The 16462-nt window shown below is 30.5% G+C and overlaps 1 protein-coding gene across 4 annotated transcripts in view; it reads left to right on the plus strand.

The window, feature by feature from the left end:
* The first annotated feature begins 1448 nt into the window (after nt 1-1448).
* LOC146538149 (uncharacterized) overlaps nt 1449-16462 on the plus strand; it is a 37854-nt gene continuing 22840 nt past the window's right edge. For all 4 annotated transcript variants that reach the window (XM_085186580.1, XM_085186582.1, XM_085186581.1 and 1 more), the window contains exons 1-2: nt 1449-1625; nt 9180-9273. In XM_085186580.1, the coding sequence (XP_085042706.1) occupies nt 9180-9273 (94 nt within the window). In that variant the 5' untranslated portion in view covers nt 1449-1625. The remainder of the gene's footprint in view (nt 1626-9179; nt 9274-16462) is intronic.

Consider the following 16462-nt stretch of genomic DNA (forward strand, 5'->3'; position numbering starts at 1 on the left):
AGATGTTCTGAACTTTTCCGCATTGTTGACTCGGTAAGGAAATAATGAAATGTAAGAATACTCGTCAATCAAATCAAATCTGCGCAGTCTAACTTACGGCCATAACTCGTTGACCGTACTATATATCAAAATGTATTTACATCAATAGCTATAGATTTCAAATTTACATTAGCATCAGTTTTTTTTAAGTATATTAAATAAGAGCACTACGTTAGTAGTCGTACGATGTTAGAGAAATTAAGTTGTATACCGGTTGCGAATAAAATTTAATTAGTGGTATCGGGAATATGGGAACAGGAGATCACCGTGTTGTCCACAAAGTTCCTGCAAAATTTCAGAGCTGTAGGTTTAACGGTCTAGGAGAAGTAGCATTACAACGAAATACACACTACATATAGAGATAAAGCATAAAGCTTTATAATTATCTACTAATAAGAAAAAAAGGATTGTAGTAGGTACAAATAACAAGTTTGTTTATCGGACTCCAGCGATACCTACAATTAATTAGAGAAGAGAATTGTGGTGTTTCCCACATAGTAGATCTCTAAACAAAATCTAAGAAAGGAATAAGTATGGAAGTAAACAACTTAGAACAATATTCAGTCCGTAGTTTTCATTGGGAGCTTAATTATATTTTAATTAATTTTGATAATTAGATTTAGAACAATTTTAAATTATTATTTTGATCGGAAAAGGTCGTCGCACGTTGATAGATAGATTGGCATTTGCTACTGTTTTTATCCCATACATGAATAAAAATAACAAATAAACACAGTAGGACATTCACGCTCTCGGTAGGCTATTTTTACCACTAGGCTCAAAAGCTGATAAGAAAAAAATAGTCCAGTACAACCTGGAAGTATAACAACTTACCAATAGAATAAAGCTTATACGTAAAAAAATGAAAATTGTCGAATAAAATTGAGAGCTAGAATTTTATCCTGAATGAACACAGAACTCGGAACCCTTATAATAATGTAGATCTCCTATTCTTTTGTCGGTGAAAGAGGCAAAGCGTGGTGTTGAGTTTAGCCACTCACTCTTCATGCAATGCCTTAAGGAAAATAGAAATGGCCTAATGGGCAACGAAGTGTCGTAACACTAGATTTTCTGCCTGCTAGGTACAAGATAGAGCGTAAAGCGCAAAAAAATATATAACAATATACACTTAAAGCTTTCAATTAATTCAAAGGAGCGTAAATTAGAATTAAGTACCCGTCACAACAAGACCATAAGCTAGTTCAATTTATCAGAAAAAAACTTAAGTAGGTCGCGATGCAAATGGAAAAACTTGCTAGAAACGTATGACAAAGCCAACAAAAACAACAAAATGTTTTAAACGTGAATATACTAAAACGTGAAGGACTGAAGTATTTTAAACAATAAAATAGTAATTTGTCAGCAACAGTAAGCATTGTTTGGTGGTACACGCGCTCTGCGGCATTTTTATGAATACAGACACCTGTATTAGTGAAAGAAGCCATTGACGTCATAGGGCGGCGCAGGCGCGCTGGTGGGTCTTGCGATAGGAGGGATGAGAGGCGAGGATTGAGATCGCGTACTGCTATTTTAGACGTTGGACGTGTCGTCCCTCCTGTTGAAGCCAATTGGAACGCGGGAAAACGGTAAGCTATCATTTTTTATATATTATTATTATTGGGCTATATTTATTTTTATTTAATTTTTTTAAAAATTAAATCTATTATCATTTTTTATAGTAATTTTTTTAATATGTAAATATGTGTGTATCGAAATTCATTAAAACGGCGGCGTGTTCGCGGCTAATTTGAAACGTAACTCCAATAATTGTGATTATTATTTAATCAACATAAATACTTTTTTATAGGTACTTATAATAACCGTAACCGGCCTGTATCTGTATACGGAACATACTCGTATATAGGAAAAAATGTTATGGGGCGCGTTTAACAATGTAATGTAACCCATAACAATTATTTTTTAAAATTGTTGTCTGTTTATCGGTTTGTCTGTACATTTGTTTACGCCAAGTTAAACGGCTGGACTGATTTTAATGCCGTTTCTACTATGGTATTTTGGCAAATTTCCCTTAACATTAAGTGTTTGTCTTATTTCTATCGATTCATAAAAAAAGTTACATCTGTTCGAATAAATTGCAAAACTTCAGTATGTAATGTTCTGTTCCCAAAGGCTAAATGGAAACTAAGACTCTGTCTCTCACCAGGCTGTATCTCATGAACCATATTAATTAGACAGTTCAAATTTTTACATACGATTTTAAAGTAAAACAAATACTAAACAAAAGAATAAAATATGTATTTAAGGCTCCCATACAATAAATGTGCTTTTTTTTGCCATTTTTATAAATTCTAAATTTTCGATCCGACTCGCACTTGGTCATTTTTTCAATGTATATATATTGTTTTAAAACTTATAATGTTATTAGAAGATAAATAAATGCGTATTTCAGCGGGCGGAGCCGTAAACAAGATATTAGTGCTAAATATAATTTTGTAATACATGATGAGTTTCAAATCTTTCGTACTTACTTACTTACGAAAGATTACTTTATGTTTTTTATGAAAGTTCTTTTTATATTCGATTGAAAAATATTAATATATATCACATATCTTCTATTTAGCTGTATATTCTATATCAAATTTAATAGTGTAGAGTGTAGGCAGACGGAACTTAATATTAAGAATCTCCATACTCTATTTTTCGCCGAATTTTCGAGACATGTGTGTGAAGTGGCGGATTCTACCCCGCTATTTGTCTCTATGTTAGAACGAGGAAATGTTAAATAAGTTATTTCTAGTCCACATTCAAGCCACACGCGTTTAGAACCGATAATTCTTGAGATTAACGCGTTCCACCAAACAAACTTTTCCTCTTCAAAATATCGATTTTTTTTAGTATAATAGCTATATTAGTAGTCTTTGTGATGTTAATTATTTTGTGTTATTAGATAAAATGATTACGTAGGTAATTGCGCAACACGAAAATAATAAAATTGGGAATTATGTATAATAGATTTTAAACGTTCCTATGGTTTCTAAATGACATAGAATATTAAATTTAAATGTGGTTCATTACACATTGTTCAAACAATTAAATAATCAATTTTATTGGTTTAGAAAACATTTAGTTGGCAAATTATTCTATTATAAATTGTTATCTCGATATTTCAAGGGCTGCGAAATTAAAGTCATTGTCGGGAGTCAAGTACAAAGATCAACGTCTACCTTTCTTAAATCAAAAGCAAGGATTCGAAGATGAAAATTGAAGTTCTGTCTCTAATTAAATTTTGCATTTTATATGTGAAGTCAGTGACCGACACGAAATAAATACCAAGAAAATAAATATTTAGATTGGTACATTTGAGATGTATATGGTCAGTTCCCTTACCCTACAGTAGGGATAAAATACGTACCTACTCCAAAAAATCCAAAAAAATATAAACCAAAAAAAATGTATTCCTATAATTATATTATTTTATACAATTTTCTCTCTAAATATTTCTCGTTCCTTCGTCTTCCTAAAAATTAATAATGAAAAAAAGTCTACAGATATTTGGTACTTCTATGTTTTAAACAACAGAAATTTGGGGAGGGTTAAATTATGGAAGTGTCCTTTGATGTGATACGATTAACATAAATCTCTGTCACCCTTAACATATCAAAGAGAAAATCATAACTTCAGCTTTATTTGTTAAATTGAAATACACGTACAAAATAATTTATTGTAATGGAATAGAAAATAAATAAATCCCACAAAATGTGTGATTCTGAGAATACTTTTATATTTTAACTACAATATAGGGCAAACTATTTTTGTTTTGAAAAATACCGTAGGAAAAGGGGATGGGGTGGGGTTGTTTTGGTGTGCTTTTTATATATGTAATCTTAGTAGGCGTGTCTTTAAAACTCTCATGAGAATCTAAGGAGGACAACTTCAACCTTTCCTTGTCCCGGGAGGTTATTTAACCGATAAGGACAAGGTAAAGGACAAACAAATTTGTTTCCAATTAACTTATAAGTTTCTTATAACGTTTTCTTTTACTTCTTATGTTTTTGTAGAGATTTCCCTTACTCCATAAGGGCTTCTGGCACATATTTCCTTACTTAATATCTATTCAAATATTGAATTTAATACAACATACAAAAATATTTAAAAACACAAAAACCCCGACTGCATAAAACTAAAAAAAATAACAAGCTCAGTAGTTTATTAGGATTAACAATCGAAACCTACATTTAAGTTTTAAAACCTTTAAACGAGAAAATTCCCACGTAGCAGGCTCGCTGAATGACCTACTCCCGTAGAGGAAACCAATTTGATATCACCGTAGCCTCCATCGTCCGGAGATTGGCTGCGTAATAGAGATTGACACGTGTATGTTAATTTTATATTACAGTTTCTACTGATTTATATAATAAAAGACTACAATTTAAAAAAAAAATGCTTCACGCTGTATCCCGCACACAGCAGGGAAACATTTAATAGGTCTACATCTTTCCCGTTTTGGGGCTTACGTCATATTAGGCGAAACTTATTGAAACTGTCGTGTCTATACGTCGTGTCGTTAATATAATAAGATTCTTAATTTAATAGCGTAATATTCACGGAAATTATAATTTGTACACTTTTATGTCAAGGTTTTTAGTATAGGCTCTTTAGTATAATATATTAAAGCTCTATGTAAGCTTTAATATTGTATCTTAAAGAGGCTATACTAATATATTTTATTATTAAACACTTCATATTTAACATGTAAAATTTATTATTATTAATATAGATGTAATAATAAAGCATGCAAGGAAATAAGGGAAGTATATTTTAATAACTCGTTTTTAACGAACGATATTTGAGATATCAGCACTGTTGCGTCATTCTGAAGCTTACACGAGTGGACTGGATTTGTAGTTGAATGGGATTAAAAAGATATATAACATTTGATTATGATATTTAAAACAAATGACCAGAGGTTTTTTCAATAAAACTTTTATCCTCATACATTTTTATTTGTTTCTAGACCAAATATCCACATTTTAGTTTAAAATTCTATCCAAATTATAGCTTATATTTTAAGCGAAAACTCTAGTCATCATCAATTCCTGCAATTAGTCTGCGTCAGCGTTATTATTTTTTGGTCTACTGCAGCGTTGTATTATTTATGCTTAACCCAAAAGCTTTGCAGACTTAAGTAGGGCATGGCAAGCGCTGGAAACAATAACTATTATAGTTATACAAGTAAAAAATTGATGAATATTTTATAGATAGGTACTTTTTATATTATTATATTACTTTTTTTATTACAAAAAAGGAACCCTTATAAGATCACTTTGTTGTCCATCCGTCCGTATATCTAGTACCTCTAGATAAGCTAAGCTTGACCTTCGAAAACAGCTCGAGATCACCATTTTTTGTACGGAGCCCTAGGTGGGCGAGCCAGACTCACACTTGTCCGATTTTTGTATTATAAATGCTTTCGTGGGGTCTTCATGTTATACTTATAAGTGACTTCTCTTAACATATTTTACATTTATTACAACATAAATTTTTGTTAGACATTACTTTTTTTCTTCATTCTGTGTAACTTATAAGTATCTGCCGTTTGGGGGAGCTTTTCAATGAACAGTGACATGGAATGGTGGATTACCACTTGATTGAAGGCTACAACAGGGTGATATATCAACATCTACTTGCAAGCAGGATACATGTTCTCAGTATAGTATTAGTCAAATTTTGTTCACATATTCTTAAAGGCATTATTAGAAAGAACATGGGATATTTTTTATTTAAAAAAAATATATTTATTAATATTATCCTGTGGCTGTATTATAAAAATAAATTAAAGAGAGCGAAGCCGTGTTTCAGTCCAAAAAAAAGCAAAGAAAACTTCATAAAGGATGTAGGTATAAGATTGCATCAGATTTCCTACCACCAGTTTATTTAAGAAAATTTTGAAGTTTTACTATTACGGTTCCGTAATAATAATTTCAAGTGCAATTTGCACTTTACGTACTCTAAATACTCTAAAAGCAGTAGTAAAAGATAGGAGTTTACTGCTCGCTCATATATTAGTTATAGCTTCATTGTTTTATTACGTATTTTGGTGCAATTTTATGTAAAAAAACAGGGAACGGAGTGTCATAACACTACGTTTCTTTTGCATATCCTACTGTAAACGTACATAGCGTAAAAAATATTGTAATATACTCTAAATTTATATAAATTTAAAACTTGTGTCATATAGTGTTTCCTTATAAGTTTCTTTTATCATTTGCATAGATTAGGGATTGAAAGTATTGTTAAAGATTGAAATATACAATAGAACTTCATAGAAGTAGGTTAAAAGTTACATTGCAGTATTATATTTTTAGTAGTATATTGAAATATTAAAGAACTTTCTTTAAACAAATACGACTTAACACGTTATACTCTTTCTATCTTAGAAGATACATCATTCGTTCGTTTATCATCCTTACTCGTTATTCTTACTTATGTAGTAGATAAGTAAAATATTTAATAGGGACCCTCGTCAGTGTTAATAGATGAATGGAGATTGCTATCAATAATTGAGATTTTCGCACGATCCTTTTATAATTGGACCATTAAGAATCTTATTAAAAATGTATCCCCCTAATATTAAGTAAATAGTTACAGGCAATATTATATCTCTGGAGTCTCTAGAGGACCAAAGATTGTTTCGATTAATTTAAATTGATTTGAATATAAGATTTAAAGGCCAATCGCAGTATGGAGACACAAGAGTGTAACTGTAAACGTGACAGTTGAGGGTTCGATTCCATCTCGATAAAATGAAATGTTTAATATTTTCATTTCTCCGATCCCGTGTCGGAGCAAAGTGCAGCGTTAAGTTCTGCCACACAACATACGCGTGTTTGAAAAGCACTAAAAACTTTGACTTTCATATTCATAATTAAAATATATTCAAATTGATCCGAATTTCAATTTTATTTAAGTGCATTACGTATAAATTTCAATGAAATCGATATTAATTATATCATCCGTAATACATTTACGGCGAGCCATTTAGCAATACATTCGAGTAGATATCGAGACTCGGGGGTGAGTGCGCTGAACTGGGTCACCAGAACGGCATCGGGCAATGCTATATTTTGAAGTTTTACCACGTTTTAAAATCTGTATGCAAAATTAACTTTTTAATAAGCTTTTCTAATTTAACAAAATATACAGCTTAGAATCTTAAATTATAAAAATCTATACTAATATAATAAAGCGGAAGAGTTTGTTTGTTTGTTTGTTTGTTTGTTTGTTTGTTTGAACGCTAAGATCTCTGGATCTCCTGGTCCGATTTACATTGTTTTTGTTTTGTATGAAAGCTGCATTCTTCAGAAGTGCTATAGGCTATATAACATTACATTACACATATAAACTAATATATTTTAAAGTACTTTCTAATTTGACATGCAATTTATTCTGCCATGTTAATAACAACCGTCGCGTCGCTACGCAACCGTTACCGCGACATTTTGATATTCATCCTTAAGAAAATAAATATTATAGTCACTTTTAGCATTTTATCTAGATTGACATTATAGTTTACTGTATAACATTCTATTAAATAATTAAGGGAGATGTCACTGATTCGCAATGACCTAGCCTACGGGCGGCATAGTATGAGTATGACCGACGCGAACGGGCAGACGACGTTGATGGTTTTATAAATTTTCATACATTTTCGAACTTTATTTGCTGTTTATAATTAATTTAAAATTACACTTTGGCTCTCTTCTTATTTAATTTGATATTGCTGGCAAAAAATACTTTTAGGTAGTTTTAAGGCACGGGTTCTAGGTACTTTTTCTAATATTAAGAATATCCTTTAGTTACTTTTACTTCTTATGTAGGTTTTCAATTTCTCAGATATTTTTTCTAATAATATGTCTCTAATTATTATTCTTTTTGATTATTTAAGCTTATATTTTCTTACTAATTCTATTGAAAACTGAAAATATATTTAATAAGCATTCTTATAGTTTAAGCAGGCGTAGCCGCGTACGGGTCCACTAGTATAATAATAAAGTGAAATTTTTTGATACATAAATATATCAAAAATTTTCACTAACCATCAACAAAAACATTGTAAAAAGACAATTAAAACACAATTTTAAAAAATCTACTTCCATTAGATTCATCCCAAGTCAATCGCAAATTCTTAATCAATCACAACTCGCTAGGAGTTGGAAAAGTTCACCGGGACACGAGGTAGCAGGAACTGGGTTACCAGAGCATCACAGCATCTTAACTGGAACACGATTTACAATCTATAAGTCATTGAACTTGTTGATCCTTGTTACGTTAGGTGTTTTTTATGTTTAGCGTACATATGTGTATGTTTCTAAATTGTTTTATTCATATGTTTGTATGTTTGTATATGGTTTCATGATAATAGGACTTATAAAATAAAAAGTTATATATACATTATTATATTCTCCTCCTAACTTCCTAATCATTAATTAAGAACTCTTATTGGTTAACGATGATTTCTATTACATATGAAGCCATAACCTAAATAAATATATGTAATATTTAGTATTTTAATATAAATTTAAAACAATTAAACGCATAATCTTGATAATTATATGATTTCTGAGCTACTTTATCTTTTTATCTGATGGATTTATCTAAAAGCGTCTGTTGCCAGCAAAGGTTGACACGATTTGCCTCTTGGCGGTGCGTGAAAATGAATTTTATATTAAATTGCCAGTTCTTCCTTTTCTACTTACTTTATGATATAATCACTGAGTTATCTTGATAGCGTTTTATCATAATTATTTTTCAAGCCAAAATTTAATGTTAATTATATTTCAGAAGTAAACATCATCCCGCACATAGCAGAGTAGACAGAGGGAACCTAGTGTAAAGAGTTAAGACACTCCGTTCCTCAATTTTCTCCGAATTCTGGAGACATTGACGTGTTGAGTGGCGGAACTGAACACCGTGCTTTGCCTTTCCACTAGAGCAAAGAAATGAAAATATAAATTTAAATAAATAATTCATTTCTTCGAGTGGGTATCGAATTCACAACCGAAGCGCTTACAGTCACACTTTGTGCTCTTGCGCCATGACTGGCCTGAATTATTTATTTATTATATACATAAAATTTTGTTTAATACAAATTTATTCTACCAAAATGTTTTATATTCCAGATGAAAGCTGTGAAAATGAGATCGTGGCTATTATTAGCGTTATTGGCTACGTGCATGCCTCGCGCGCTGTCAGCGCCCGTAGCACATAATATGGGTGAGTAAATTAATTTATAAACATTTTGATCGATTATGCATAATAATTTTAACCTATCCTGGTGCAATTGGAATAAGAATGGCTAAGCAAGATAATTGTGGATTCCAAATACATCCCTATTTGGAAAATATTATTAAAATTGAATTTATTAAAACTCTATCCGTAACTGTTATCGAGTTCGATTTAAAATATTCGTATAATTTCAGACATGGGCGTAGTTTAAGAAAGACTTGTTATGATAAGTTTTTCTTGGATTCTGCTTTAGTGAGTTAATAAACTAGAGTTAAAGTCCCCTAATCATTTACGAACTTTAGAAACCTATTTGACTCGGTGAAGAGTAGGTGTAGGTATCCTGGCGCGTCGTTTGTTTAAAACAAACATCAATTTTCGGTGTTTTCCGAAAAGTTGTCTCAATTACCTTCCTTACATATTCTGTCAAATATGTGCCTCTAAGGAAATCTTTGTTATACTTGTTTTCCAATTTTAAATGTATAAAAATATTTTGCTTATAATACTGTTGGATTAAATTTTAAAAGTAATAGCTCAAAAAATATGTTTTGTAACAGTTTAATAGATCATTTTTAAATATATCTTAGAAGTTACATTAGAAAATTCTATATCAAATACAGATTGGAGTAACAGATGTACAGAAACATAAATAATTTTATTGTGTTTCCGTACTCGTACTAAAAGTTTTTAAAGTTTTGACCCAAAATAAAAAAAAAACCTTTGTTTTCACAGCTAATATCGTATTTCACACAAGCAATATCACAGTGACAAACGATGTGTAATGTAGCATCGTATTGCAAAGATCATTTCAAAATAGCGAGATTCTCTGCGAGATGTTTTCAAAGATGCGGGTATTCTTACAGTTGCTTCCCAATTTATATACTATAATATTCTCTTTGTCCGACAAAATATACATTGTCATAGTAAACATAGTGACAATCATACGATAGGAACGAGAAATAAAGATAAGATTGTTACTCTAAGTTTTCGCCTCCAAAAAGTTAATAAATCTTTTATGGGTCTGAGTATACGTGTATATAATAAAATTCCGCAGTGTATTCTAGATTTGCCACTTCCAAAATTTAAAATATCAGTAAAAAAAATTCTGACGAGTAAAGCTTATTACACTGTTCAAGAATACTTAGAGGACAAACATGTATGGAATTAATGTCTATTGAATGTAATGCAGGATAGCTGCCAACTAATGTAACAGATTGTGATTGTACCATTGATTTTGAAAAGAGCAACTGTTGAGTTTCTTGCCGGCTCTTCTCAGCAGAACTGCCTTCCGAACCGGTGGTAGCTTTTTGTTCATATGTTCATTCGACGATTCAAAAGTGCTTATTATAAATTTATTTGAATAAAGAATATTTTGAATTTGAATTTGAATTTGAATAAAAATCTAAAATCTTACGTAATTATATTTAAAAAACATTTTTTATACTATCTTAAACGTTTATTCGTCAAAGTTACGAGTATTTCTAAGTAAAATTTAAATATAAATATAAATAAATATAAATATAAATAAAATAAAATTTAAATTTAAATCTAAGCTGTACGCTTTGGACCTAAATCTCTCTTATACCAGAAATAGGTCACAGGCTCTTAGATTATTCAATGCCTTTAAAACTATTACTTAGCGGAATTGAAACTGTCGTCGTTTATTTAAGCGCTATAGTATCAGCGCTTTTTATATAATAACGATCCTTTGTTTGAAATTACACGGCTCGTTAAGTTTTGGTCACTAGGTTTGTGCTAGCTAATTTTGTTTACTTAGTAAAATTCGCTTTTATGTATAGCGAGGAGGTATTTTTTTGATTAAATTGTTTTTTTTAATTATTGAAAGTAACGGTAACGATTTTTTTTATTTATAATATTAGTTTTGGGTGTTATTTATACATATTTTATTTCAAATTTATTCCTTTTAAGTATAGTTTTTTGGTTATTATCGCTAAACCCATAATGTCTTTAAATAACTGTAACGTGGAAAATAGAGTCACATAATTGTAGGAAGTTTTAACCAGGAACAAGACTAAGTATGCGAAGTTGACAGCCAACCTTCACTAGTTGGAGAGGCACTTTAAGAAGAAGGAGGAAGTTTTATGGGATTTTTATATATCTGTTGCTTAAACTCTTATAAAATATATATTAAAAAAAACAATCTTTAACGTTAAATCCTTCATATTCATATATAAAGTGAGTAACAAATATACAAGGATATCACTATTGTGCCAGCACTAACTCAGGAAATGGCAGAGTTACCATTTCAATGACAATGCAAATAAAATTATCCAATTGCCACGCTTCTCATGTGACTCGTTGCGTATACGAGTACGTTGAGAATTCTATTTAAATTATTAGATTACTTCTTCTTATTTAATTTTTACTGTATACACTGATGAAGTAAAATGCTAGGTATAGCTAGGTAAAGCTGGTATTTATTGGTTATTATATGTATAATATATGTACTTATATTTATAAGTTTAAATTAAAATAGTAAAAATCAAATTCAGTTAAAAAAATAACAATTGTAGTAGACGTAGTTTTTGTAAAGTAATTGTTCTTTTGTGTTATGTGAAATCTATTGATAAACAACTCCGGACATTCCGGATCGCTAAATAATTCTACAAATATATATTACATAAAAATCAGAGGACCACCGTAAAAGCATAATATTCTCTCTGGGACAATTTTTTTCTTTTTACTCTATAATATTGTTAACGATATAGTCAAGTGTTGATTATTATTATTTTATTTAGTTAATGCATTAATAAAATATTTAAAATAAAAACAGACATAACTGTTATTTTTTACTGTAACATTTACAAGTACGCTCTATACTTGAACAATTTTCTTGCAATACATATTAGATTAAAGTTCGTGTCAAAGTTTTAACAATTTATTGTCTGTACAAAGTTTGTTCCAGTATGCATGTTCTTTTTGATGTAAGTAAAATGCTGAGAAAAGGCAAAGGAAAATTACTTGAAATTGATTTAAATTTCGCAAAATATACTCGTATTTAATAAAAGCTAAGATTAATTTTAACAATATAAATTATAGGCAAATTTATAGATTTAATAAGAAATTAAACTGAGCTAAAGTATAGTAAAATTGAATTTGACTTTGATAAATGATCATAAATAGGCCGTTGGGTATTGACCGTAAATTATAAACTATTTTCACAAAGGTTCGAAATGCTCAACTAAATATATTCATTATTTAATAATTTGAAACCGTTCAGTTTTCTATTTATGTTTAAAGGATTTTAGTAATGTCAATTTCATTATATTCCTGTTTCTCCAACCAGGTTAGAAAAAGTAGACTAGAAAAGACGAAAAATAAGAAAAAACAAAGTGATATACTCGTAATATCACTAAGTTGTAAAACACCCGCCTTGTATGATACATAAGATAATAACAATGTAATTTATTGCCTAATGGCATTTTAATTACGTTTCGTTCGGTAATTCCGGAAATAAGGCGAAAAATATGTGTTGCCATATTTCCGGAATATCACCTAATATAATAATTTATTTTTATACTTTATAATAAATATTAAAAGCCGTCGTAGCGCAGGAGGACAAGCGTGACTGTAACATGATGCTTGCAGGTTCGATTCCCACTTGGGGGAGCTAAATATTATTTATTAATGTTTTGATTTATTTGATTTTCACCACTCAACATCCTCGAAAATTTCTGGGGAAAGTGGAGAATGAAGTGTTTTAACACTAAAGCGAGAAAACCTTCCTTTACCTATGCAGAATAGCGCTAGAAGCTGAAGAAAAAAATAATAATAAAATTTTAAAATACATGCGAATTTAGAAAAATAACGATAATGTCACGCACAAAGAAGTCCTCTTTATACTATGAATAACATACTATTTTATGTAAAAGTACGAACAAAGGAAACAAAGAGCAAGTGGCCGACAGGACATGAAAGCAAAGCTTTTATAGTGAAATACTGTCGACTACATGTAATAGTAGTTGAACAATGTTTTAATACTTTACATGTTATGTTATATATAAGGCCGTCCTGGCGCGGGGACACAAGCTCGTGACTTCAGTTGTGGGTTCGATTCCTACTCAGGGAAATGAGTTATTATTAATTAATATTTTCATTTCTGTGCTTTGGTACTAATGCAAAAGAAAATCTGTGTGTTAATAAGTGAAGCAAATCCTTTGCACCTCTTTTTACGATAATTGTGCGGACAGCGAGGTGTGAATTTTGGCACAGTTCTACTTTATATAGAGAAGGCAAAAGAAGAGTTTATATAGAATGGAAATAGTTTTTTCAAATAATGCCTAAAAATATATTAAATTAATAAATTCAATATAGCACCGAATAATATATGTTTACAATATGACACTTTTGTATAAAATGACGTGACGATGTAATTGGAAATATTTAAAATATGAAAGTAGAAATCTTATCTCTCCTTATAACCACGTTTTCGCTCACGTTTTAATATGTAATTAGTAGGATAAAGGTGCGAACTGACCTTTTTAAATGAGAATCTAAACTGGCATCGGTATGAAATAGTAAAAATATATTATATATACGTCTTCCTTTTTGTCTGTACTCCTAATTATTAAAATATCTCTTTAATAAACCTAGTTAATAGGCTACATACAATTATCTTACAATATTACGATAATTATAATATCTTTTACGTGAATACCCATTCACCTGATCTGAGCCTAAATTACTTACTTATTATACTTGTATTGTGGCTTACTTTACATGGCATATTAACATAACGAAAGTAAAGCAAAATGATTCCGTGAGCGACATATTATGATATTTTGGAAAAAGAAAATAATTTAAATATAATTATTCTCTCAAAGCGCGGCGTTGATTTCTGCCACTCAACACGCAATGCCTCCAGAATTCAGCAGAAAGTGGGGAACGGAGTGTCTTAACACTAGGTTCCCTCTGCCTACCCTGCTGTGTGCGGGATACAGCGTGAAGCTGACTATTCTCTTGGGGATTAACTATATCGAATCTACAACAGCTGTATTCCACGTGTGGAAATCGAACCCACAACCGTCGAATACAGTCACTACTTGTGCTACTGCGTCATGACGGCCTCAACATTATTTAATAAGTATTAGTAATTAAATAATAATTAATAATATATTTGTTATTAAATATAAGAGTTACGATACAAACTGCCAAGCGTGGGCTGTGTAAATACAATATGCCACCTACGTGAGCTGACATCAAAGGCTTAACGATCCACTGGCTGGTCACACCTCATTGAACCGAGACATAAAGAATCTTTTGCTTCATAATAAATGTTAGAGGATTGATATTAAGATAACATTGGAATATTTGTATAAACAAATTTCAGTAGAGTTTCGTTTTTCGTTTCATTTATATGTAAATATTTAAATATTTTATTGTCAGTTGAAACTTTGTGGATTTGATCCCCATTCGAATGAATTATTATATAAAAGATAATAATGTATTAATAATCTTATTACTTCTTTCTGGCACCAAGGCAAGAGTTCGGCGTAGAGTTCATTAATTGACCACTACTAATATAATTTGTTATAATATCATTAATAGTACATTGAGTCCAATCCTGGCGCAAAATTAATACTCTTCGCTCAGGTGTCGAGGCAAAAGGCAGCGTTGAGTTCCACCACTCATCACACAATGCCTCCAGAATTCGGCGGAAACTGTGGAACGGAGTGTTTTAACACTAAGTTCCCTCTGCCTTTATCCTGCTGTATGCGGGATACAGCGTGAAGCTGATTTTATTTTTAATAGTACATGTATGTACTGGAAATAATTAAACGAATATGTAGTAGCAGTGACCATATTTCACTTTGCTATAATATCTAGACGCCTACACATAATGTTTCAGTCTACGGCGTAGCATTTCGTAGCGGTTTCTCGGAAGGAGTCAAATTTTGATGTTTCAATTAATTATGATAAAACCATTTGTAATTCAAATTCAATTATTTTTAAATTATAATTATTCTAGTGTCCTGGTTAGAGAAATTTAGCTCTAAAAGCTTAGTACTTTTAAAATATTTAATAATAAAATGCTTATTATAAATTACATATTCTATTCCGAAGAGCTGAATAAATATATGAAAGGTGTTTTAATTGTTTTTCATAATATAATTTCGGATTCTTATAAGAAGATACCCAAACATTTTCTTTAATAAAATGAATACTAAAGTTAGCATTCCATATGTGTGTAACTTATTTTCTTAGTTCAGAGCAAATGAAAAGTAAATACTGAAACTTTAGCTCTAAAGTTTGGGTAGCCATCCCTTTATTTAAGTACTGCTTTTGCGTACTGTAATTAAGTGGGTTCTTGGCTATTGTATACTATACTACATTTCAAGCGTATGTGCCGGAAGCTCATAGAACGTCGCTTTGAAGCAAGTTATTGACAGAGAACTGCTATTTTCTCAACCATTCTCTTGAGAAACTGATAACTGAACTGTAGTTATATTAAGTTATATTTTTGGTCTAAATTTATGTAATTCTCTTGTTTTAATACTAAAATTCGATTGTTTAAACCATACTCCTAGTATTTGTATTTCTCGCTCTATATTTTTAATTTATTTGATTTATATTTACATTTAAAGTTACTATAATAAGGTAAAATAACTTTGAATTTGATTCTAAAAACTGTAGAGAATATATTATGAAACCATAATATTACATTATTAACATTTTCTTTAAAAATATTATTTTAACAATTTTGGTCTCGTACTACACGGAATTGCTATAAAGACATAAATATGGATGTACATACATATAAAATAAATAAATCATATTATTTTGCAGGAAGATAAAAGTTTTCTTTTTACCTACTTGGCCTTATATCCTAATAAATCAAGTTAAATTGCGGCTTTTTATATTTATCCAGCGACGTGTGATATTAGAAAAGTTTCAAACTTGCCAAGCACATCGCGTACCACAATATACACTAGTATAGTGTCAACTTATATAAACGGCTAAACTTATATAAATTACATGTTATAGAGTCATATTATTCTATGATCTATTCTAAGCTATATTGGAGTTTTGATCGGAGATCTGGTTTCACTTTGTGAAAAAAAAATATATATATATAAATTTTTTAGCATCACCTGTTTCACGCACATAGCAGGGTAGGCAGGGGGAATAGCCTAGTGTTGAGATAAACTGTTGCCTCCGA

The sequence above is a fragment of the Heliconius melpomene genome, chromosome 6 (assembly GCF_056956725.1).
Source record: "Heliconius melpomene rosina isolate 202511_hmr_F chromosome 6, ASM5695672v1, whole genome shotgun sequence".
NCBI lineage: Eukaryota > Metazoa > Arthropoda > Insecta > Lepidoptera > Nymphalidae > Heliconius > Heliconius melpomene.